Raw genomic sequence first — 26,813 nt, forward strand, 5'->3', positions numbered from 1 at the left:
GATACAGAGGAAACTTGGCTCGCTCACCTGCTGCTCATGTTCTGCAGTGAGGCCTGGTTCCTAACAGGCCACAGACTGGTACTGATCTGCGGCCCAGGGATTGGGGACCCCTGGGCTAAGAGATAACATTTTTATTAAATGAAAATGCTGTATAGTTATTCCTGAATATAACTGCGGTAAATGTCATTTAAAAATCTTTCTCTGAGAAAGATAAACACCACATGATTTCACTTATATGCACAATCTAGGGAACAAACTAATCAAAAACAGACTCACAATACTAGTGGACAATTTGGTGATGGACAGATGGGAGGGGAGGTTGGGGGACTGGGAGAATGGGGTGCAGGGTTAAAGAAGTACAGATTAGTAGTTGATAGATGGTCATGGGGACGGGGAGCACGGCAGAGGGAATGCAGTCAGCATTAATACATTGGCTAGGCGGAGGGTCAGGGGAGGGAGGGAGCAGTTGGGGGGATCATTTTCTAAACTATATAAATGTCTAACCAATGTACTGTATACTTGAAACCAATTAAAATAAATAGATTTATAAAAAATACATAAAACAAAAAGAAATATTTCTCCGAATAGAGCCTTCAACTTTTCTAGGTAAGCTCTGGGGACTAGGTGGGGGAAGTCTGCTGAGAAATCAAGAGGAAAATGTACAATGTGACTGTGCAGGGGTCTTAAATTCTGCTTTCTAAAGATATATTACAAACGTGTGTTATTTCAGCAAACTTGCAAACAAGGAAAAGAACTGCCTAACTTACTTAAAAGCTTGAAAACATGCTTAGACACTGGCATGGGGCTGTTCGTTTACAGAAGGGATTTGTCTCCATCCCCCTGGTCAATGGGAGGCTGCGGAGCCCCGACCCGGAGGGTGGCACCTGAATCCCACTTTGTCTTCTTCCTACACATGACAAGAAAGCGCAGTGTGTTCAGTTGGCTCTGCTGTTTCCCACGGGAGCCTCATTTTTTCCAAAATCATCGTGTTGCCAGGAGTTAGAAACTTATGAAAAATAAATGAGGGATGCGGGGTCGAGACCTTTGGACATCAAGCTAGGGGTTTTCGTTATGATACAGTAAATACTCAATGCCGGCAATGCATTAACTCATAGATGATTTATTGCTTTAAGTAACTAAACCAGAAAGAGAAGAGACAGGCTGTTGTTTTGGTCAAGACACTTGGCGTTCTCTCTCCAAGGTTAGCCAGTTGCATCTACTTAAAGCCTTAACAATACTTTCTGGACGATATAAACATGTGACAGCATACATGGGAAACAACTTGGCCAATGATACACGGATTAAAATAGCACATAACAAGGACACCCAACCAGTCGGGCTGCCCTGAAATGACAGAAAGAACGTGTGTTCACATGATGTGCAGAGTACAAAACCTTTAAAAATTTTTTTGGCATTAATACTAACACAGAATACTTTCTTGGACCTTCTGCAAGAGCAGGTGCACAAACAGAATTACCTCTTCGTTTCTAGATCACCAGTATCTATGGGAATAAGAAAAGCTAGGAGGTGGGGCACCTCCCCTCTCCCCTAATGTCATTCTCTTTGCCAAAGCAGCAGGGTGTGGGGGGTTTAGGTGGCGAGGAGCAGCTGACAGGGCTCCAGGGGCTGCTACGATCACCAGGCAGCTGTGGAAAACAGCAGGGGACAGACACGGCCCTTGCGGGGTGTGGGAATGGACGTCACAGAGCCTCGGTTTGTAGCCAGGGAGGCCCACGGACTTGACCTGAATGCTCCCTGGAGGCCCTGAGGGGCAGATGTAGGCACTGGATGGTCCAACCCTCCCACTGAGGAGTGACGGAGCCAGGGCTGGACTTCTGGCCCCGAGGTCTAGAAGAAATAACCCGACCTCCTGCATTCTAACACTGGGGCATTACAACACGTTTCAAATGCATGTGCAGAAACCAATACTGTCAAGGAGCTGGCCCTTGGAGGGCCTGGGCGAGCTCACAAGGAGAGGTCAAACCAAGCCAAAGGGCAACAGGGGACATCAGGGCAAACCGGGCCCCGACCCGGCTGCCGGCACAGTGCCCTGGGTTGGCCAACTCTTCTGGCTTTAGCTCCAACCGCCCGAGACTCAGTTGTCTTCTGCTGTCTCTGGCTCTGCCGCCACTTCCTCAGCACCTCCCTCTCTGGCATCGTCTCCGGGACCTGAGTGCCCTGCACAGCCCCCCTCCGGTGCCCCGCAGTGGCCAGCAGGACCGGCAGGACCGTTCTCCACATGGCACCAGCTGTCAGAACGCAGCTGCTTTCCTGTGACCTCTTGGACCTTCATCTCCTCAGAGGCTCCGTCCTCCTGCTGCTGGCTCAGCACACAGTTTCCCACATCTCCAGCTTTGGAAAACTGGTCTTCTAAATTCTTCTCATTTTCTTCTGCTTGTCGCTTGTCCCTGGCACTGAGTTTACCTTTGGATTTCCTCATCTGCCTGCTGTGCATGTCTTCTCGGGAGAATCGCCACTGAAACTGAAAATCGGAGAGTATGCGGATAAATAAATGCAGTCCCCGTGAGCCGAGAGCTTTACCTGAACGTCTGCTTGCATTCACACCCACATCACTTTTTGCAGCAAGACACCCAATTCCTCGCCTTCCTGGGGCGGAGCATTCCCAGCACCAAACATCCCAGCCCACACACATCACCCCCACCGCGAGCGCCTGTTTGATGCCTTTCCTGACGCGTATTCCAGGCATGGATTTCAGTGTTGTGGGGGTCGAGAGGTAAGTCTTTCAATTGACCCCATACCGAAGGGTTGGAAAGGGAAGTCTCATTATTTCGATGACGAGAATGGGAGAAGAGACACAGGGCCTGCCCTTCTTAAGTGCCGGGGCTCTGGCTACTTGCTTCCATTCTGAGCAGGCTGTGGACTATCAGGCACTGGGGCTGGCGTGCTCTCACCTGAGTTAGAAGGGCACAGGATGTGGGGCATCCGCTGCAGGACTAGCGGGCTTACCACTCCAGCCAGCTTGGGGACTGCTGCCTGCTGACAGCCCTCACTGAACCCCTCTCTGCTGACACCCCCACCATTTTCAGTGAAGGTCACACTTCCTTCTTGAGGGAACCTACGACCAATGACTGGTCCAGGTGGAGTACAACGGGATCCCATCCAGCTTGTCCCAACTCGGGACAACTCTGAAAGGCCGTCCCAGCCCCGCAGCTACCTGGAAGGTTGACCGAGGCCACTGCGGTGGCTGGATCTCAGCTTCACTCCCCCTGCCCATTCCGGCACCCATCTTTCCCCTCAGCTGTTCCTGAGGGTGCTCCCCCTAAAAACTTCCTCTATCCAAATCTATCTCAGAGTCTGCTTCCCAGGAAGCCCCACCTGCAATCAAGCATTTCCCCCGTGTGACAGGGACGTCAACAGAGGCTCAGGGAGGGCCCAGGGGGTGCAGGCAGTAAGAACTGGGCAAGAGCGCCAGGTCATATCCGAACCTGGAGTGTGACTGCCTGTGAAGAGCCCAAATCCCACCTCTCACTGGCTTAGTTTTACAGCTCAGTGTTCTCATCTATACTATGGGGACACAACTCTAACTGAAATCAAGACTGCTAACCTGATTTGCTGTAAAAACAAGGTCAGATAACTTTTTCTATAAAAGATAATAAATTTTTTAGGCTTCGTGGGTCACATGGTCTCCGCTTCAACCATTTACCATTTTTGCAGAAAAGAAGTCGTAGATAATACATAGACAAATGAGCGTGACTGTGTTCCAATAACACTTCATCTACAAAATCGGGTGGTAGGCTGGATGTGGACCATGAGCTGTAGTTTGTCAAGCCCTGCCTTAGAGGGTATTTATGTGATTTCAATGATGTGATAGTCCATGTCATAGCACCGTGCCCAGCATATACTATACCAGATATGTTTGCTGTGACCATTAGTGACACCAGATGTAAGTTTCATTAGGTCGGGGATGCCACTGTCCTACTTACTCCGGTGTCCCTGGGGCAGAGCACAGTGCCCGGCACAGAGCAGGCACTCAAACCCTGTTTGTGGGGTGAGCGAATGGGAGGGGGACAGAGCCCAGCCAAGCCTGCGTTTCAGGGTGAACCAGTCCTGTAATGTTAGAGTCAAAACATAGCCCAGGATTTAGTAAGGAGGGACTGGTGCCTCTGCACGTTATTTCTGGTTGATCTCCAAAAAGAGAAATCAATGTAAAGAAGAAAAAGAGGGGAAAACATTCAAAGCCCTGCAGAGTCTGTTGACTACGTGACTGTCTCCGAGGAAGAGAGTTCAGGAGCCTGCATGCTTGGAACAAATCTGGGCGAACGAGCTTGAGCAGATGTGGAAACACTGAAAGGTGGTAAGGAGAACATCTTGGAAGTCTCGGAGTAACAGGGCACTGGGTTTAAGAAAGAGGAATGAAGTCTGTGGGCTAACGACTCAGCAGAACTGCAGCCTTCATTTGCTCCCCAAACATCAGGGGTCCTCCAATTTTCCTGAGCAAAAGACCTCGGACCTTTGTCCTTCTTGGGGGTCTGTATGCCGTGGATGGCCTCCACCCCGGGAGGTGGGGGCCGGTCCGCTCTGGGCCGGGACCCACAGAGTCAGACGCCAGAGATCCGTGCCGCATACACCCAGGAAGATGGTAGCCAGAGGTTCTTCGGGACGCGTCGGGCCCATTTGTGAAAGGTACAAAGGACAAGAGCAAAACCCCAGAGAAGGGAGAGCTGGGTGGGTGGAGGCCAGAGTCAGGACCCCCAGCTGCACGGAGTGGTCTCACTGGGAGGAGGGGAGTCACGGGACTAGATTCTGCACATGCCACCTGGCCAGTGTGCAAGGGCAGCTCAGTGACCCATGGGTCACAGAGGGCTTTATGTTCCCCCCACGGTCACTTCTTCCAGCTTCAGTCATATCACACTGGTTTCACCAAATATGGACTTAAATCTTAGACATTCTGTGATTAAAAGAAAAATTAAAGGGGCCTTTGGTTCTGGCAACTTCTTGCTAGGCTGGAGAGGGAGCCCAGGAATGCAATTGCGCCATCACTGGAAAATGGTTTCTTAAAGCTTTACCACATTGTAAATAATTGAGTGCTTTGCTAGGAAAAACCAAAAATGGGCTATGTAAATTTAAGAAAATCTGCCACCATTGCAGAGTTTTCAGTGGTACTGAACATTCACAGGGTTCTGAGATAAAACGCATCATGGGATTCTTGTATTTGAACACCTTTTGGACAAGACCGGTAAATTTGACTATTCCATCAAAGAAGAGAAAAAAGAGCAAAGTACATGTTGAGGTTAGGGTTTAACATTTATCCTGTCCTCCACCACCCCACCCTCCCGCAAAGGTCCCCATGTGAACTCACCTGCAATGTTGGATGAGTTTTTCCCACTCATTTTTTGGCATTCTCTCTCTCATACTACAGCTGAGGTTTGAGGTTCTTCCACCTAAGTGATGAGTTCCCCCAAACAGAACCTCTCCACAAAGTGGTGCCTCAGACCCCCACCCCAATGGTGCCCACTTTAGCCAAGACTGACGAGCAGGCATCTCAGCTTCTAACCACCAGTGTAGGATGCTGACTTCAGACCTCACAGCTACTGCTGCTGCCTCCAGTGCCAACCCTCTGAGGCTCTTGGGCACACGTGATCATGGTGCATAATGGCTGCCTCGTCATATGCAGCAGCTGCCGCAGCATTTTAATTCAAGCTCAATGGAAGAGTCTTAAAAAAATCGATGTCCCCAACTGGTAAAAGCCTCTGCATTTTGCACGTTTTTAGAAAAAGGCCAGTTGCTCTCCTGACATGATGTCACAGGAGGACACAGACTGCAGAAGGGGCCTGTGGCAGGCATACCAGCCACTTTGCCCCAGGAACCTGCCTGGACTGCTGGGCACAAGAGGATTTGGGACAGTGAGCACAGAGTTGGAAGGGACCTATTCCAGCCAATGTTTTCTGTCCTGCGGAATGATCACTGCCAAGCCAAATGCCTCCTAGGATTGCACTATTTTCTGTCCTCAGATGGGTTTGTGCTGCCTCGGCCCCCTGATCCCACCACAGCCATCCCAGGTGCTGCAGCCAGGTTCCCAGGAGGCTCTCTGACTTGAGTCTTCCTTTGTCCTCCTTTTCTACTTCTCTCCTGTGTGGGGACATTCTCATGAAGCAGGGAACTAGCAGTGGCCAAAATTCAGGGTCTGTAGAATCTAAAGGCTACATGTTCCTAATGGCAAAGGTAGGCTTCCTACAGAACACATGTGTCAGAACGAACAGACACAGAATGAACAAACACATACCGAGGTGCTATAGTGTGTCTCACACCGTGACAAGGTTTCCCATTTCCCAGAATCCCCACAGCAACACGCCCAATAGGTGTTGTTAGCACCATCTTAGATGAGCATGCAGAGGTTCAGAGAGGTAAAGTAACTTGCCTAAGGTCATATAGCAAGGAAATAGCAGAGCTGGAATTTGAACACTGCTGTCTCTGGCTCTAGACTATCCTTCCAGCCTCTCATTCTTGGTGGAAGAAAGGCTTTAGACTCCTTCCTTAGAGGGAAGGGAGGAGAGGAAGCAAAAGGAGAGGCCACACACCCTTGGATGGTTTAGCCCAAAGCATAAGTGCCTCACCTTCCAGACTTCACCTTGTTCAGATGCATCTGCTAGGTCAGCAGCTTGACTCACTAGGTCAAGCGGTTAGCTAATGGAAGTCCAGGTTTAACTGCCATTAGAGATTCTTTGGTTTGGTTTACTGAAAACAAATATCTACACTGAAGTCTCCCTGACAGACCCATTAAAAAAAATCAATAATGATAACATTTGGATGGAGGTCTACAGGTGAGCCTAGAAGAGCCCTAAACTGTTCAACTAAGACACTGGCTCTCAGACTGGAGTGGGGATCAGAATCACTTGGAGGGCTCCTTCAAGCAGATCATTCGCCCTATCTCTGAGTTTCTGACTCAGTGGGCCTGGGGAGGGGAGGGACATGTTGCATTGCTAACAAGCTCCCAGGTGAGGCTGATATTGCTGATACTGAGAACCACCAAGCTAAGAAAAGCACCTGGGCAGAGTTTAGGTATGTAAGAAGCAGCCTGGAAAAAAGAACATGCCCCTCAGCCTCCCCCTGCGCTGAGCCCTGCTCTCCACAGAGGGGCTTCCTCTGTCTCCCTCCCTTCCATCTTCATACCTGCTCCCTTCATCACCCAGGCTTCTCTTCTTCCTTTAAGGTGGGGACAGTCACAGTCTCCAACAAACAACAAAAATTGGTCCAGAGCCCAAGGCTCAAAAAGGTAACATCTCAGAAAGCAAGAAGAGGCAGGGACATGGCAGCCCCTGGGACCGTGACAGCTTTCTGGGTTGCGTTTCTGGGGGGAGGTCTACAACATCCCCACTTAAAGGCAGGCAGTACAGCCTGGAGGCCGTGTTCCGTATCTTGAGCAGTACTAGGGAGAGCCTCTGAACTTAACGAGCTGTACGTTAGGCTGCACGATGCCCTCCCAAACAGGGTGTCTGTGGCACTTGCGTGTGCCGTTGGTGCCTAAACCAAGGAAGATTCCAACTAGCCATCCATGTCAGAAACAACTGTGGGGAAACAAAAAAAAATCCTTCATGCTACAGCAGTGTGTGTCCAGAATTCCATGTCACAGGGGCTAATGGATTTAATTCGCACATTTTAAAAACTGTCTGTTATCTGCCTCTACTTCAAGTAGTTTAGCAGGAAGGAAGACTTCTCTGGTGTTATAGAAACCACCTATTCCCTTTGAAGGAGTTTCATATTTGCTTTGAAAGCCACACTCACTCACATACACATGAAGAGGTTTCTTTCAAATGCTGAAAAGTCTTGATTGGAGAGTTTTGTCCGTTTTGCTGGTTTAGAGGACCGCGTCCTTGGTGTGCCAACCTTGGGATTTCTTTTCTTAAATTTCAATGCTAGACATAATATGCATGTCCCCCGGCTGAGAATTTTGATTACTCCATTCACTGATTCAACAAATATTTGTCGAGTACCAACTAAAAGCCAAGTGCTGGGCATACAACAGTCAGAATAAAAGGTCTTTGCTCTCATGGACTGACTCTATCGGTAGAGGATAAACGGATGAGCACAAATAATTAGACACGAGAGGAGAGCTCTGAAAGAGAGGAATGAGCTTCTTCCGTATATAAATGAGCCTGAAAGGAGAGAACGCCGTCCTGGGGAAATACAAAGGAACAGAGTGTCCTGGCAGAGGGAACAGCCACAGCAAAGGCCCTGGGGCAGGAAAGGACAAGGAAGAACATGAAGGCCAACACAGTTGGAAAGCAGAACACTGGGCCGGATCACATAGGGGCTTGTGGACCACATCACAGATTTCCATCTTTATCTTAATAATAATACAAAGCTGTAGAACTATTTTAAGCAGTGGGGCGACATGATTCGATTTGCTTTTTCAAAAGGTCAGTTTGGCACAGGGTGGAAAACATATCTGAAGTGAGACCTGTCGCTAGGAGCCTGGAGTAGTTGAGGCAGGTGAGGACCTCAGAGTTTCTAGGACCTAAAACAGACATGTCTTAAGGACTGACTGAACATGGGGGAAGGAGACGGGGCGTGCCAAGGATGACTCCTAGGTGGGTGGGTGCCTCTGGGTGGCTGGTGGTCCATTCCTCGATGTAGAAGGAGGCGAGCCGGGTGTGGAGGAGAGACAAAGGCACGCTTTGCTCTGAGATCACTGAGCAGTGACAGGGCAGGTGGAGCTGGGGCCTCAGGGGAGAAGCGAGGGTGAAAATGCAGCTAGAGTCATCCACGCAGGAGGTGAATGAGGATTTCTCACTCTGTGCATGAACGAGATCTTCTAAGAGGTAAGAGAGTGAGAGGAGAAATGGGGCTGAGTCTGAACCCCGAGGAACCTGCTGGAAAACCAGGAGAGTATGGTGGGACAGAGCCAAGAGAAAGCGGTGCCCTGAGAGGCAGAGGGCAGCTGACAGTACCAGGGCTGCGGGGAGCTCAGGCAGGGTGAGGACCAGAGGGGAGTTACTGTCACAGTCGCAGGGGCACACGGACCTTGTGGGAGCAGAACGCTGACCTGAGTCAGCTGAGGAGCAAAGGACAGGGACGACGAGAAATGTCTGCTTCGAAGTCCCTTCTCTGGGATTCCACGAGTAAGGTGACCTCTTTAGGTCACACGGAACGAGGGCTCGGCGCCTCCTCTAAATGAGCAGAGGATACATGAGTGTGTTGAAAGAGAAAGCATCCAACCCTCATTGTAGAGCTGACAGGAGTTGGAAGTGTCCACTGACCAGAAAATAAATGATTCCCATCCTCTCTGGATTTTCTCTGAGGAAAGTCATTCTACCTTCTTACAGCAGCTTTAAAACTCTACCTCTATCATCTCCTTGTCTGCTCAAATTTCCACTGGCTTGTCTCCCTCTGTGAGATGCACGGCCTTCACCAAAATCAAACTGCGTGTCTCTGCTTTGGGATTCACCAGCACCATCACCAGAAGAGCGGGCAAGAAAAGGGAGCACCGCCTCTCTCTCTTACAGGCGGAAGAAGGTTTCTTTTGGTGTCTGACCGAAACCTGGCCTGCGCAGTTGCTGAATGTCACTCTGTGAATGCACAGAGTCCCTGGGAGCCTACGGCTAGGCGGCAACTGACAGCAGTCAGGCGGATCCGTCTTCCGGCCGGCAGCGGACTGTGCCTGGTGGCTAGTGGTGGACTTGGCGGTTGCCTTCTGGTTCTCTGCTGCTGTTACTTGTCACATTAGCGTCTCAGAGCTTGGAGAGAGACCGTCCTCTGTACTCCACCCCATCTGGCTTCGAGGCGCCATTTCCTTGGCATTCCTCCCATATAAGAAACCCTGCCCCTGAATGTTAGCTGATGAGGGGCTGCTCCAGCCTGTTCACTGGTTTGTGCTCCTGTCTGGGCTCCATGTCCAAAAAACACGAGGAACCAGAGTGGCGAGCAGAGGGATGATGCCAGGCGTGAGGAGGCTGCAGGACCAGTAGGCTCTGCAGCGGAGCGTGGCCTTGGCCATCCAAAGTGGAGTGAGTTGGCTCCAGGTGACACCTGACTTGGCTTTGGCAGGTTCCCTCAACTCACCTGCCTCTTCCTGAGTAATCGGTGAAACACCCACGGGAAAAATCACCCTCCAGATGCAAAGTGTGCGGGTTGTGAAACATCAGAATCGTCTGATGCAAGGGAAGGACTTGGACACAACTTCATCAAACAAAAGAAATATTCTCAGAATGGTCATGGTCTCTTGGTGCGACTGTGTTTCTCGGGTGGCTCATGTGACATTGGTAATGGAAAAAGGACCCCCAGAACAGCATGACCTGAGGACTCACTGCCACAGGCTAAGGCTGGCTGGCCTCTATCTATACCAGCCATTATTATTCAGAGGCTTCTGGGTCATGGGCTGTCAAAAAGGGGCCCTGGCAGGGTCTGTCTGCCCAAGTCACCAAACTTCTGATGTCCTGAGGGATCCAACGGGCAGGCCAGACCTCCAGCCAGCTTGTAATGAGATGAAGATACAGAGACGCTGGGCCTGAGCTCAAGCCATCCCTCCCGCCCCGGTCCTGTCAGACTGCCGCTGACTTCATGCCCCTATTTCTAGACTAGTGGGAATATCTGGCACGCTTGAGTGTCCAGAAGAACCTGCTCTTCTGCCCTGACCAGCAGGACACTGGCAGACAAGGCCCTCCAGTGCCCTCACCTGTCCCATTTTGGCAGCCTCAGACCTGATTCAGTTCGCCAAGGGGCTCAGATGTCCTTGGGCCCGGAGCCCTTGGAAGCTAGAGGAGGCTGTCTACCCACATGCTGCGGACACATCCACTCAAAAGATGAAGCTCTGCTAAGGACGTCTGAGAAATGTGGTCAAGGTCACTTACCTTTGACTCCTTCTTCTTGATTTTCTGAGGTAGGCACGGTCTCTGAAGAAAGACAATCTGCTTGGTGGACACATTTCCCTCCCTGTAACACATCAGAGCTGAGAATGAATTCTGGCACACCTGGGAGAACCAAACCTCGCACCTATGCTGTGGTCCCTAACTTCACAGCCACCTGCAGAAAGGAAGGCTGCCACCAAATAGTGAGAGGTCAGAATCAAGAAGCACCCCCACTCTCCAGCCCCTAGACCATCCACCTTTGCTTCCGAGGGGCTATCTTAGGGGCCCGACAAAAGCTTTGTGGGTGTCCCAGCAAAGTCAGCTTCACAGCTGGAAACTCCACTCCCTTGATGTGAAACAACAGCTAGCATCCTGGGCAAATGATGCCAAACTAGCTTCTTAAAGCAAATCTTAAAGGGTGGCAGGCCTTTTCCAAAGCCGTCTTTGGTAGTGAGTCCACGAGGGGGCTGGCTGGCCCAGAAGGGCAGGGAGATGAGGACCTGGGTGCAGAGCTCTGCCCTCGGCCATCACAGGGACAGCAGGTGGAGGGCTGGCCGTGCACGGAGTCCCAGTCACAGCCTGACTCCTTTTCAGGGAGCAGCAGGGCCACGTTGCTCCTGCAGGCACACAGATGAAGGGTGGGCAGAAAGGCAGGGATTGGCATTAACAAAGGTGAGGGGTCCCTCAGGGTCCTGCTCATTTTTATGGCACAGTGAGAGTACCTTCGTCCCAGGAAGGCAGGGCCCCACGGAGCTGCCTTTAAGGAGGCTGGAAATACTGTAAAGGAGATCATTGTTTTCTCCCCAGCCTCTGCTCTTCCCATCAGTTTCTTAAATCTCTATTTTGCAAATGCCTTCTCTGCTGAGGCAACATGTCACTAACATGGAGTGTCAGAGGGTAAGAATGGAGAGGACTACTATTTTCTATTTTATTCCAGTGCTAGATTGGGTGATTCCACACATAATGGCTCATTTAGGCCTCACTACAGCATTCCAAGGGCTGGGACAGACACTGTTACAGACAGAAACAAAAGCTCATTTAAGGAGCAGGTTCCAGACAACACAGCCAAGATTCAAGCTCAGATATGCCTGGTCGTATGCGTTCTCTCACTGCAGCACGAGGACTCATCTAAAGCGGTGATCCCAGCATTTTGGGCACCAGAGACTGGTGCTCCTATGAGAATCTAATGCCTGATGATCTGAGGCAGAGCTGAGGCAGTGATGCCAGCACTGGGGAGCGGCTGCAAATACAGATGAAGCTTCACTTGTTTGCCCACTGTTCACCTACTGCTGTGTGGCCTGGTTCCTAACAGGCCACTGACTGGTACTGGTCCATGGCCTGGGGATTGGGGACCCCTGACTTAAGGCACAGGGAAATGGAAGATTAGGGAGAATCATTTAGCAACTGTGACTATCTGAGACAGAGACAGACAGACAGAGACAGACAGACCTGTACCCTCTGGGCTTAGCTCAGAACCAGCTGGGGCTTCACATTCAAATACATTATCATGGTGATTCTTGTCCTCTGGAACGAACAGGAGGGCAGGTGTTCTTCCATCTTATGGACTATGAAACAGACTCAAAGAAGCTACATGACTTGACCAAGGTGGTGGACTCAGCAGTTGGGTTCAAGTCTGCAGGCCACAATCCAGGGTTCTTTGTACTCTGTTGCATTGCCCTGTGCCCACAGAAATCTTGGCTTGACTTCCAGTGGCCAGCAATCCAAAGGTTGCTGCAGACTGGCTTCTGCAGGTACACAGACCCACCGTGCCCCAGTGTCAGGAGGGAGACATGTTGAGGGCCCAGACAGGCTGTGGAGGGACCCGTGACAGGCTCTGATTGTCACCATTCTTCTCTCTCCTCAGCCTGGGCTCTGGGCTGCACGGCCCTGCTCCCTCCCCAGATCGCCAGCCTTGCTTCATGCTGTCCATTGCCCTGCAGTGGTGGGTCTGCAGCAGGATTCGGCGCTGGCAGAGCACTGAGGGCCACAGGAGGGGGCATCCCTATAGGTCAGCAAAGAGGTGGCCTGGTGTAGGAGAAGGAGCCCTTGACTCTCAGACAGAGGTTCTAGTCCCAGGTTCTGCCACTCAGTGGCTGTGTGACTGAGCCTCTCTGAGCCTCAGTTTCCTCATCCGTAAAATGGAAATCATATCTATGCTTATAACTCCACAGAACAGTTCGGAGGACTAGTTTAGACAGCAAACCCCAAACACAGGAAGGCCTTGTCTAGTTGGTATAACAAGGATAAGCCCCTGGGCTCAAGGGACGGTAGGCAGAACTGAGCATGGACAGATGACCAAGGATGTGAACTTGTAAGGAGTGCCACAAGCAGGGGCCAAGGCTCCAGGTCTTCACATCTTCTCTGTGGGGCTGCTGACCAGCTCTATGATCTTGGAAAAGTCCTTTTATCCTCTTGGCCACACTCTCCTCAGCTGTAAGATGGGTTTTATTTTTAAAAATCCACCTCTCATAGGATTTTTGAAGACTAAATGAGAGTTAACATACAGAGCACCTACCTAGCCCAGCACAGGGCACATAGTGGGAGCTGGGTTTCTTTTGTATCTGAGCCCTGAGCCTCCTCATCCAGGTGGCTCATCTCTGACATGTTGGGCAATAACGGCCAAGCCTCCCCAGGTGGAAAGAAGGGTGTAGGGGAGTGCTCTAGGGGAGGGGGTTCAGACTCTGAAATCCTGACTCTGCCACTTCCCAGCTGGAGTCTATGTGACCAAACCAGCTTCATGGGCTCATCACAGGATTAAATAAGTTATGTACATGAAGTTGCTTAATGGGAACAGTGCCTGGCACAGGGTTAGGTGTTCAAAAATAATAATGACTGTTACTGTTACCTGTTAGTCTTGACGACGGGAGTTGGTAGCACACAGGTGAGCTGCCAGCCGTAGGCTGCCAGGGAGTTCAGCAGGGGCACGTAGTCTGTCTGCACCTCGACACCCTAAGGGAGAAAGGCCACTGTGAGAGATGCTGCTGCCACAAGCTGACAGCTGAGTGACCGAGAGGGGGCCCATTCAACCCTCCAGCTCAACAAAGCAGAAAGAGGTGGGGTATCCTGCAGCTCAGGGGCCCTGGTTCTGATTCTGCTTAAAGAGCTCAGAGCCAAACTACCAACATGGGACTCTTTCCTGGCCCCGTATCACTCAGCATGGTTGGCAAGGAGTTAGAGCCAAAGGATTAATCCATTAACTTCGTTTTATTCTTGTCTGGACAAATAGCCTCCTGTGAGTTTCAATGAAGCACAATCGCCTCACCTCAAAGACGTATTCAGGGCATATGACAACACATGCTGCTCCAGATGATCCTGGAGTGTGTCGTGGGGAGTTAAATGACATTTGACAAACGATCAAGTCATTTGCATGCAGCCGCAGCAGCCCCCAACCCCCCCCCCCCCGCCCGATACACGAGCCTCACCTGTGTTACGCAGCCTGCCGTGAAGGGGTAAATGAATACTGTCTGGGTTTTATTTCAAATCGGTGTGGTGGGCAGGGAGACTTGCCTAACACTTGCCTTCAAATTTTAAAACGCAGTGTTGCTCCCACAGGGAGACAACCCCAAAGCGAGGCCACTGAGCTCGGTTCCATGTCATGCTTTCTCCGTGCGTCAGGTCTAATTTCTTACTCTGGGTTCCTCATTGACACTCGAAGTGCTGTCTGCGCTCCGGTCCTGTGTCTACACTGGGCTCCCCACCTCTGTTAGGCTGGTTTCTTACAGCTGGCTTCTGAACATTTCAAAAGTGTGTCCAGGTTCCTTCCAACTGAGGTGGCCACACGCATTCATTCAGTTAGTATTTGGAGCCATGGTGGGTACGAAGGTGAAGCCCTGTCCTACCGCTGGAGGTCACAGCCCAGGCAATAGCACAGACACATAATGGCCTGAGGGCAGGGCCATGAGGCTTCGAGGGTGAGCAGACCAGGAAGGATGCAGGCCGTGGTGCAGACGGGCTTTTTGGGGCTCAGGGCTGGGAGGAATTTGACAGGCAGAGGTGGGGAAGGGCATTCCAGGGCAGAACTCTGGCACGTACAAATGAAAGACCACGCTGGGCCTGGGGCACCGAGGAGGGCGGGTTTAACTGGGGAGCGGCACTGCGCAGAGGGGCCATCGTGGCGAGTGGCTGTCCTGCTGAAGACCTTTTGGGAATAAAACCGGCTCATCTGGCTGCCCTGGGCCAGGGGGCCGGAAGGGAGGTAAGGGAACAACCAGTGGTGGCTTGTAAAACTCCTATCACTTGGTACCTGTCCCAGTATAGCTACCAAGACACCTGAATCACTGGCAACCAATTTATCCTGTGGGAGCCTGTTTCCTCAACTGTATAAAATAAGTTTTGGCTTATTTCAGTGGTTCTCAAAATGTGGGCCCTGAGCCAGCAGCATCAATAACACCTGGGAACTTGTTAGAAATGCAGTGTCTTGAGACCCAATCCAGACCCACAAGATCAGCAACTTTGGGGGTGGGACCTGGAACTCTGTTTTAAAGAGTCCTCCCAGGAATTCTGATGCAGCCAGGTCTTAGAAGCACTGCCTAGATAACCCATTAGGTCTCTTCCCATGACAGAAAGAGTCTTCGATTCTGTGGCCAGCATCCATCCGCTATTACCTCAAATCTTACCTTTCCCACCTTTCTCCATGTCAATTATACTTTTGCTAGAAATACTACTATAGCTGAAGGGAATAGAGGGAAGGGGAGAAGGGTGGGGAGAAAAGAAGGGAGGAGGGACAATGGGAAGGAGGCAGAGAAAAGGAAAATCAGTTAAAGGATGGGGAGCAGGAAGGGAAAGAGAGAAGGGAGGAAAGGAGGAGGGTACAAGTATATAACCAATTTATTTACAGGAGGGCCATCTGAGGGTCCCTCTTCTGGCCCTGGCCCTGGCCCTGAGGCATGCTCAGGCCAGAGATGGCAGCGGGTGACCCACCCTGGACACCTGGGGGCTGCCCTTCCAGACCAGTACAGCCAGTGCCCCTCATGCTGGGCACCTGCTGCGGCAGCTTTATCCTGAGAAGCCCTGCCCCCATCCCTGCGTTCCTGATTTAAAGAGAGGAGGGGGAGAAAAACGTTAAATCCACACTCTCAAGCTTTGCGAGGTTATGATTACTTGGGCCTATCAAGAATAACCTTCCCACTTTATCACGCACCGTGACAAACCCGCCACAATCAGACAGTAGCCATGGCAACCAGGACAAGCTTTGGCGCCTCACAAAGCCCTGAGTGGCAGAATGGAGTCCTTTTATTGGTGACTGTGCCCTGGCTGGGTTTTCTCCACGGGTACCCAGAGCAGCGAGACAATGGACGCCCTCTGCTGCTGCCTGACCTGCCTGCTCAGACAGGCCTCGTCAGGGCTGCTTCTAGCTGCTTCTAGTTTGCTCCATTTTATTTCATTTTGTCGCTGTCTTAAAGAGAAAGGCAGCAGGATTTCTCCCAAACAGTTTTTTCCCCTCCGGGTAGGAGATATCAGCCAGAGGGTACAGAATCAAAAAGACTAAAAGGAAAAGGAAAAACATAACAAAACCTAACCCTGCTTGAGAGAGCTGATGTTTCCATCTCAAGTGTTAATATCTGGCTGTCACATGGCGGGTTGAAAAGTAAAATACCAACGGTGCGGGGTGGGGTGTGGCACTCCGCTAGACTCTCCCACTCCTACGACTGTTTGGGCTGGTTTTGATGTAATTAATGTTAAATGTGGTTTTCCATAGCATCTATCAAAGCTGCTTTGCATATTATCAACACAGTAAGATGGCGTTTCTAAAATATGACACCAGCCCCACGCAGTCAGTGGAAGATGCTTTCAAGTCTGTTAGCTTAGAAAGGTGGTAGGAAACCTAGATGGACGGCAGGCTCTCTTTGATCTGTCTTTCTGTGGCACTCTAGTGAGAAGAGAAAAGCACAAACCGCACTCCAAAGCCGGCCTGCTCATCAAACGAAAAGACATCTCTTCCTGGGAATAGGAGCAAACATTTTAATTAACTCTCCACTCTCCTGTGCGGATACATCATCTTGCATCACACCTGGAGTGTTAAAAAAAAATGGAGCATGTCCTGTGGTTCTTCAACTTGTACAGAAGGAATTCATTTGTGTTTATAGTTCTTTTTTCCTTTGTTCCCCATATCTCTCTGGTGGCCGCAAATCAACTAAAGAAACGGGCATCCCTTGTCTAACCCTCCAGAAATTATCACAAGAGGGTACAGTTTATGAAGATATGCATTTGCCTTTTGATCATTTTTTAAAGATCTTCCGTGCAGGGAAATAATAAGGAGGTAACACACTGGTCCAGTGAGAAAGTTTGTTTCCTGAATATCAGTTCGCTCTTCTCTTTTCTCTTGTTGCAATTTGTGGAAGCAATCTGAGAGGAAAGCAGTTTAAAAGATTTTGCTCCTTATACATGATTGTAAAGGAAGATAGGAATTCAATTTCCCATGTCTGAAGTGTGCGGGACCAGCCCTGGGACAGTCTCTGCACCTGAAAACAGTGACTGGGGATTGTTCGCCCCTGTTCTTGACAGCCACACAGCCCTAGCCTTTCACCCACACAGCACCTGAGGCAAAGCGACTGTAAGAATTACTTGTGCGTTATTTGTAAAACTGCTACCAAAACATTAATGGCAGGGTACATTTCTACAACTATTTCTTTACTCGTCAATTTTAGATATCTTTTGATTTCTTATCATGGGAAAGAAAGACTTAGTGCTCCCAGACACATTTCCTACTTCCTCTTTCTTAGTGGCCCAAACAGTTATCACTTGTGAGTATTCATATTATTACGACTTTGCAAATATGGCTCAACTTGAGCTGGTCAAACAATGCCCTGGTACCCCACCTTCCTTTCTATATAATCTTTTCTTGTTCCTGGAGTTAAATTGTGACCTCGATTTTTTCCATCTGCCTAGTTGTGCACCAATTTATCACTAATTAATTCCTTGGGTTCCGACGTCTCTATTTTATGCCCATAAATAAAGTCCATGTGTTACATACATTCATTCTATTTTTTTCCTCTGGAGACATTTCTGGACCTTTCTGTGCCCTTGGGCCAATATGGTCTGAATGCCTTGCCGGCCTGGGTTCTCCCTCCACGGATGGTGTTTTCTTTCTTGGTTCTCTCTCATTCTACTTGAGTACACCCTTTAGTGGCGCTCTAGGAAATGAAGTCCTGGAAGTCAGCTGAATCCCTAAAAATGTCTTTATCTTCACCCTTAAACTAACAGTTTGGGTACAGAAGTCTGGGCTGCAATCTATTTTGTCATTAAAATTTTGAAAGGATTGTTCCACTGGCTTCTTGATGTTAGAATTACTTTTGTGATATCTCTTTTGATTAATAACACCCTGAGTATAACCTGCTGCGTTGCTTTAGAAGATTTTAGGATATTTTCCTCCATGAAGTTCCAGAGTTTCATAATGTGCCTTGGTGTGAATATTTTTTTTTTTTACTTGAAGGGGGCTATACACTTGATGGCTTTGCAATCTGAGCATTCTTGTCCTTCAGTTCTGAAAAGTGTTTGCCTTTTTCTTTTTTCTTTTTTTTTGATAATTTTTCTCTCTTCCATTCTCCGTCTTCTTTCTAGACCTCCCATGAGTCAAAATGTAGAATTGATATTTTCATTTTATTACCCTCCCCTCTATTTCTTATTCTGCCGTTTTAGTTTACTTTCATTTTACAGATTTTTTAAATTATGTTTTTAAATTTCCCACTGCCCTATTTTTAAGACCCGAAAGTTTCTTATCTTTTGACTCCTTTTTTTTAAATAGTATCTTGTTTTTATTTCCTACATGCATATATTTTATTTATTTTAAGTGGTTTCTTTTGAACCCTGTATTATCTCTACAGTTACTAGGTTGCATGAGGCAGAGATGGGGGCTGGGAACGTCACCACACTGTAAAGGGCTTTAAGCCAACGCCCTGGTCTTCAGCTCTGCAGTTCACTTCCCACCATCCCATGAAGATTTATGCTTTGAAGGCCTCAGGCTCTGCAAGAGAAAATGGCTCCCTTCTACATCCAGGTTGCGGCTCCCTTCACTTTGCTAAATCAATTAGCATCCTCCGAGCACTTTCTGTCTTCCGAAAATTTGTTGAAATGACTCATCTTCTACTTTTTCTTCTTTCGGTCTTTTCATTCTTTCTGGGTATCTATTCATCAACCTATCTATGGCCAATTTTCATCATTCACGAGAGTTCTGTTCTATAATGTCGCCACAAACACAAACACTGAATCAGTGAATACTGAATCATTGCTCCTAGGGGAAATAGAGGGTTAGGTTCCTGAAAGCCTCTGATCATAACATTTTCACCACCTGATCAATACAGAAACTCATTTTGTATATATTTCTGTTTATAGGCACCTTGTTAATATACACTGTTGTGTCATTAACTTTGAATTCCTGGCCAACAGCACTAATAACTCATACCTGAACAAAACTTGTCCGATACACATATTTGCTCTGTAAGGCACGTCATGGCCTTCTTACACTTAGGAACACTAGACAGTACTTTAGCCTGATGAGTGGGGTCATTTTAAGCAGAGAAATCAACAAAACAAAAAAGCACAAAAATGTGGAAAAAATGGCACTACATAGACCGAAAAGGGACACTTGTTTATGAGAGTTAAAACAAGAAGGCAGACTTTTACCTTAGCTGGATTGCACACTGGCAACTCAAATTTTTTTGCCACTCTGCCTATATCCACAACTGACGGTAAAAACACCAACAGTATTGTTTTAGGGATCACAAATAAATTTTAGGAAGTAGGATTCACAAATATGCAATTCATGAATAATGATAATTGACGAGCATCTATCTACCTATCACTCCTTTAGTATTATTTTACTGCAATTTTTCGGAAGAGAGAAGAAATATAGGCCTGCGCCCAATCCCCCATATTTAATGCAATCTTATTATTTAAAATTTTCAAGGGCCTATTGGAAGCCCTTTCTAACTGAGAACCTAGAACCCATACAATAAAAATAATAAATTTGGTAACATAAAAATCCTTCTGTATGATAATAGATAAGCTATGCAAAGTCAAAAGACAAATAATGAGATGCAAAAATATCTGTAGCTCATGTTACAGAAAAAAAAAAAACTCCTATAAATTGATGAGGAAAAAATAAATCCAGTAATCCAAATTTTAAAATGAATAAGGGTAGGAAGAGAGTCACAGAAAAGGAAATTCAAATAGCCTTTAAGCCCGTGAAAAAAGGCCAATAAGGGATGCAAATTTAATCCTACCATATTGGTTAAAGCCCCAAGTTCTGACAACCACTTTGTTGACAAGGCTGTGAGGAAGCAAACATTCTCACACATCAGTGGCCAGAGGCGAACTGACTTAATTAACCTCATGGAGAATGACTGGACAGTATCTCTCAAATATGCAAATACTGAAGCCCCCTCCCTTATCTGTGTTTTCACTTTCTACAGTTACAGTTACCACATGGTCAACTTTGGTCCTAAAATATTAAGTGGGAACTTCCAGAAATAATTCATTAAGTTTTGAATTGCATGCTGTTCTGAAGAGTGTGATGAAATCTCACGCCGTCCCTCCTGGGACATGAATCATTCCTTTGTCCGCCGTATCCACGCTGCATATGCTACCTGCCAGTTATTCGCTTAGCAGCCATCTGGGTTATCAGATCGACTGTCACGATATAGCAGTGCTTGTAATCAGTGCAATCATAAAGGGTCCTTAGCGGAGGCAGGAGGAAGGTCAGAGTCAGAGAGAGAGAGAGGTGTGAGGTTGGAAGCAGGCATCAGAGTGATTGGCCTTGAACGACCCTTATTTTCCTTAATAATGGCCCAAAGTGCAAGAGTAGTGATGCTGGCAGTCCAGATACGCCACATAGAAGCTGTAAAGTGCTTCCTTTAAGTGAAAAGGTGAGTACAGCATAATAAATGATGTTGAGTGGCAGCACATTCACATAACTCTTATTATGGTATATTATTATAATTGCTATATTTTATCATTATTGCTGTTAATCTCCTACTGTGCCTAATTTATAAATTAAATCTCCTTCTGTGCCATAGGTATGTATGTACAAGAAAAAACACAGCATATATAGGGTTTGGTACTACCCATGGTTTCGGGCCTCCATTAGGGGTCATGGAACCACTAGGGGTATCCCCCACGGATAAGAAGAGTCTACTGTACATTTACCCTTTGACCCAAGAATCTCAATTTTGGGAATTGATCCTATATATAAAAAATGACAAATGTACAAAGACATTCACTGGAGAACTTTGTGATCGCAAAACAATGAAGACCATTCAAGTGTCCATCAGTGTTGAGCTTGTTAAATAAATTATGTTTTATCCATACGATGCCTTGGGGGCCTGGGTAATGACTGCTCATGTGTTGAACCAAGGAATGCAGGACAAGAGGGCTGTGAGAGGGAATGAATCACATTTTAGGCATGTCGAGTTTGAGGAACTCTGTGAATGTCCAGGAGGCAGCTAGGTGAAGGGCTCCCATGGTAGAAAGAATGATGCCCACCACCCATTCCCCCTAAAGATGTCCTGGGAGTATGTTACCTTCTATGGACTTTACAGATGCGATTAAGTTAAGGATCCTGAGATACAGAATTATCCAGGTGGGCTCAGTTTAATCTAAAAGGGTCCTTTAAAAGAGAGGCAGGAGGAGTGTCAGAGTCAGAGTCAGAGTCAGAGTCAGAGTCAGAGTCAGAGTCAGAGTCAGAGGTATGAGGATGAAAGCAGAGGTCGGAAGTGACTGGCCTAGGGCAGGACAGTTTCTGGAAGTTGAAAAGTCAAGGAACAGGTTCTCTACTAAAGTCTCCAAAAAGAATGCAGCTCTGCCAACATCTTGATTTTAATCTCTTAAAACCCATTTTGGACTCCAGAACGGTAAGAAAATAAATTTCTGTCATTTTAAGCTTATAAATTTGTAGTAATTTATTTCGACAGCAACAGAAAACTAATATACAGTCTAAAGCCAGGGAAAAGTTAGGATGAATAAAAGATTTGGAGGCATTCGCCAACACAGGGTAGCAGAAAACTCAAGGAGGTGTGAGGCTGCCTGAGGACTGGGTCTCCTGCAGGGGAGAGTGAGCAGAAGCTGAATAAAAACATTGGCCGAATGGGGGAGGAATCAGCAGCCCAAAGTGGAAAACAGGTTTAAGAAGAAAGATCTGCGCCATCAAACGTCCTGAGAGGGCAAGGAAGACGAAACCAGGAAAACCATCTCTGGAGTGGATAGTGAGGTCTTGGGAGACAACGGCCAGGACATTTCAGGAGTGATGTGGCAGATGGCAAGAAGCTGGGCAGTGGCCGGTAGTGAGGATAAGACAGGACGTGTAAACGTGGTCTCAGGAAATCCGGGGGTCTGTCTTTACTGTGCTCAGGAGGCAGAGACCCTGGCCACGATGGCACATGGGGAAGATAAGAATCGTGCCCTCAGAAGGTGAAACAAGAGATCCGAAAGTGGGACAAGAGAAGAATGCCACACTGGAAAGAAGGAACTTTTCACCTCTAGTTATCAGGGGGAAAGTGGATGTGGTAACTCTGGGGCAGGGACACGGAAAACTCGGCAAGTCCTTCAGTATTCTAAAGCACAAAGCAATGCCTGGCGCCACTATTCACTTACGAATCTCCACATTCAGCCAACCTGGCTCTGTGCTGGGCACCTGGGAAGCAAAGACATGTGAGCCTCTTCTTCAGCCCAGGAGATCCCGGTCCAGAGGATGGTGGAGAGAATAAGCATCTGGTTCCCCCACCAGAAGGAAACCACCATGAGGTGTGGTGGAGGGAAGGAGAGAGGAAGGAATGACTTGCTCCTTCTTTCTCTCTGGGGAAAAGACAACCCCTCAGAGCCAGTGGGTGCTGCAGCAGCTCTGCCTTCCTGGCCCATCCTCCCCCAGGCCTCCTGCAGGACCACTGCCTCCGCCAGCCTGAGGGAGGGGCAAGGACACACTGGGCCGGCTGGAGATGCTGTTTTCCTCTTTGTCTTACACACAATGCCCCAGAAAAACATTTTGCTGATATGTAATTAGGCCAACATAATAGAGTCTAAGAAAGCAGTCGGTCTCATTTTAGACAACTTTGGCTTTCATAACGTTCAAAGAGAATTCGTTAAAAAAAAAAAAAAAAAAAAAAGCTTAGTTCTCAGATGTAGAAAAAGGGGGCAGATGAAAATACATGCAGTGCAGAGAAGGCTTCTGTTCCAAGACTCTTTATCCACCCCTGCTGGCTAATTCACATTTTTGCCTGATTTTCTCTACCACTGCAAGAAAGGCAACAAACTCTGTAGTCTTTTGAGGGCCCAACAAAATAATAATAATAACTGTTATTATTTGAGATCGACTGTTTGCAAAAATGGCCTCAATGATTACCTCTCTGTACCCAGGCCTCTTTACAACATAACGCTGAAGCTCCTCCCCTAAAGAGGTAGAGTCCATTTCTCCACCCCTCGAATCCACACTGCTCTTGTGACTTGCTCAGACCAACAAAATAAAATAGTCCTGACGTTATAAAAGTTCTGAGCCTAGGTCTCCAGGGACCTTGTTGCTTCTATTCGTCTATGCCACGAGAGGCCAATCCCAGGCTAGACTGTTGGACGATGAGAGACATGTGGCCCCACCAACGAGCAGACATGTGAGAGATGCCATCTTGGACCAGGTAGCCGCCAGTAGACCTGTCGGCAATTGCAGAAGCATGAGTGAGCCCATCTGAGATTAGTCAAGCCCAGGCCAGGTCAGCAGAATCATCCAGCTGACCTGTGGACTCGCTGGCAACAGCAAATGGTTGTTATTTTAATTCACTAAACTTTGGGGATGCTCTATTTTATAGAAGAAGCTAATGGATATATTATTATGATGATGATAAAAAGAGCTGAATACCCATGCAAATCTCTATGAGGAAAATCATAGTGAAAGTCACCTTGTCTGATTTGAGAGAAATAAAATGTAACAGCTACTACTGAATGATATTCAGTGTGGTTCATTTTCCACCACACTCAAAGCTGGGACACCTAGCCCTCATTTCCTCTATGCCAGACACATTGTGACCTCTCATTACAACTGGCACCCTAAAGTCTAATTTATGATAACCTACGATGAGACCCAGCACTGCCACCAGCATAGCCTGGGAGGGACAGATAAAAGCCCACACTGGGGAAGAACGTCCTAGCTTGAGATGCTGTCTTGGCTTCTCCTAAAGTACCACACACGCCAAGCTGGCAGGAAAACCGAACCTGCAGGTGCAAGATAACACTCTCCTGGATTCTAGGACAAGCAGGGAGATTTGGTCCTGGTATGTGCATTGTCTGTGAAGTCACATACTGGGAAGGCTGAAAGCAGAGAGAGGTTGGTGGTCCAGAGGGACAGGAGATGGCATGCCAAACGTACGATCAGAGCTGTCTGCTGACGTGTGCCTGTCTGAGTGACGTGAGGTGCGCTACAATACAGGGCTCGGATTCTGCTGGGGGTAATGAGGTCGGATGTTCGGAGGTTCAGGGGCTGATGGCTGGGGCAGACTCTGACCACGAGCAGGGACAGCCCCTGCTGCAGTTCTGAGTGCAAACAGTTAAGCAGCTCGAAGCTGTTATATCCTGTTGGCTGCTCAGCAGAGACCTCATACTGAGACAGCACGAGGCATACATCCTCCAGAAGCTGACATTTTATACACATACTGAATGCATCAGGGGTGAGCATGTCCTCTCCGCAGACTTGGAAACAGCTTTGTTTGATAACAATTAAACTCGAAACATTTTCTCCATCCAGCGACTTGCCAAGTCCCTCCCACTTGCTTTGATGAGTGAGGAAATTAGGCTTTCTGGGAGTAAAAGGGATTTGCCACTTTATTACTCTCTTTAGATAATCCGAAGTGGGTGAAGGATCATACTTTTAATCTTTTATATATATATATTTTGTTTGTTTGTTTGTTTTATTATCTACTTCCTAGAAAAGAGAATTTAAAAAGAGCTTTTCCAAAGTATATATAATAAAAAGGTATTTACTTTGGGGTAGGGGGCTGGAAGTCTGTCAGCGAAAACTCTAGAACTTAAAACTACATCAAAGTTATCACCTTTAGGTATAGTAGATTCCTGACACCTTCCAAGTTATCATAAAAAGGCTAACCCAGAAGATGACTCTGAATAAAGGCTGGTTTATACAGAGAAGGAAATGGAAGTTACCCCACTGTCACTGTGCGAGCTGGCGACAGACAGAGCCACACAAAGCACCGTGTGTTGGGCTGTATCAGCCTGGGGTTCATTCTGCAAAGAAAGTGAGTGAGAACTGTGACTCTGTGGAATGCTCAGCACAACAGATTTTTTCTCCCTGACTCTCTCTGCCTGCACATTCGAGGTGCCACATTCCCACATTGGTCAATATTCTCCCCCTACAGTTACTACAATTCTACCTAAACCTTCTCTCCTCCTGCTCCCCTCTCCCTCAAGCCAAATTATGTCACGCTCATCCCACAGCATGTATCTGAGGACCCTGCTCCAGGTAAGCGGACTTCTAATAGGGCTTCTGAGGTGCTAGAAATCATCAATAGGAATATCCAACCTTCGGGACATGTCAGACCCCTGACTATTCAGTACCCGCCATCACCACAAGTCCTTTCATTTTCTCTGGTCTCCCTGATCCGATACAGCCTAGTGATAAATCCACCAGGTTCATGGTTCATCCACATTGCAGTGTGTATCAGCACTCTGTTCCTTTTGGTTGCCAAATAATATGCCATTGTATGGACATACCACATTTTGTTTATTCTCCGCTTGACAGACATCTGGATTGTCTCCACCTTTTGGGTATTATGAAGATTATATATAGGTTTTTATGTAGACCTATGTTTATATTTCTCTTGGCTATACGGTTGACTGTTGAACAATGCTGGGGGTTAGAGGCACTGAACTCCACGCAGTTGAAAATCTGCACATGACTTTTGACTCCCCAAAGACTTAACTGCTAATCGCCTGTTGACCGGAAGCCTTACCGAAAACATAAACAGTTGATTAGCACATGTTTTGTAGGTTATATGTATTATATACTGTATTCTTACTATAAAATGAGCTAGAGAAAAGAAAATGTTAAGAAATCATAAGAAAGAGAAAATATAAAGTATTTATTGGAAAAAAGAAAAAGTGGATACGCATAGTTCAAACACATGTTGTTCGAAGGTCAATTGTACGTCTATTGCTGGGTCTTAGAGTAACTATGTTAAATATTTTGCGGAACTGTCCATACATCACTTCTATAAAAAGAACAGATCTCTTGGCCTCATTAGATGAGCTCCTGACCCATCTTAAGTTTAATTTGTGAAGTGATGTAACTCAGCTGAAGAGGATGTTTAAGAATTCTGCCTCAAAGAGGCCACTGACTTAAAAGCAATGGGTCAACTATGCATACCAGCTTATCGAAACTGGAAGGGATGAGTGTGGTCCTCTAGTCTACTGGTTCTTGGGCTGGCTGAATTTTTTTACATGCAGATCCCTAATTTCTACTCCCAGACCTACTGACACTGAATCTCCTGGGCATGTGTACTTTTAACATGTCCCCAGGTGATTTCAAATATCAGCAAGGTCTCGGAACCACTGCTTTAGTGCTTCCCGGATGGTGGCCAAACATCTGTATCACACTTGTACCTGGGAGCTGACAGCCACAGGCTTAAACATCTTCCACTGCTGAATGGTTCCACGTGAGTTCTCCAAAAGGATCTAGCTTATTCCTTGCAATCAGCTTACCCCCTTTATGATAAGTCAGCCCTTCTAAGAGATGGAGCCTGCTACCAAACTGCCCTCATTTTTAACTCCTCCAAGACAAATATGCCCAACTGTTTTCAACCATTTCCAGGTGATGTATCCTCCATCACTGTCCCTCTCTTCTGTATTCTCCCCTCCCCACAGTCTGTCTGTCTCTCATCAAATATGGCAGTTGTGGTCGGACATAATACTCTGAGTCTGCCGGCACCAGACTGAGAAAAGAGAGATAAGTACTTCCTGTGTGCATTTTCATAAATATGGCCGGTTACCTTTTATAAGCAGTAACCTAATATGTTGTTCTAC

At 47.6% G+C, this 26,813-nt stretch overlaps 1 protein-coding gene across 2 annotated transcripts in view; it reads right to left on the reverse strand.

Annotated features, from left to right (window-relative positions):
* Window positions 1-1,100: 1,100 nt before the first annotated feature.
* RFTN1 (raftlin, lipid raft linker 1) overlaps window positions 1,101-26,813 on the reverse strand; it is a 186,575-nt gene continuing 160,862 nt past the window's right edge. For both annotated transcript variants that reach the window (XM_016140221.2, XM_016140222.2), the window contains exons 8-10: window positions 13,651-13,754; window positions 10,809-10,890; window positions 1,101-2,482 (exon numbers count right to left, since the gene is read on the reverse strand). In XM_016140221.2, the coding sequence (XP_015995707.2) occupies window positions 2,096-2,482; window positions 10,809-10,890; window positions 13,651-13,754 (573 nt within the window). In that variant the 3' untranslated portion in view covers window positions 1,101-2,095. The remainder of the gene's footprint in view (window positions 2,483-10,808; window positions 10,891-13,650; window positions 13,755-26,813) is intronic.

This window comes from Rousettus aegyptiacus, unplaced genomic scaffold (genome assembly GCF_014176215.1).
Source record: "Rousettus aegyptiacus isolate mRouAeg1 unplaced genomic scaffold, mRouAeg1.p scaffold_m13_p_4, whole genome shotgun sequence".
NCBI lineage: Eukaryota > Metazoa > Chordata > Mammalia > Chiroptera > Pteropodidae > Rousettus > Rousettus aegyptiacus.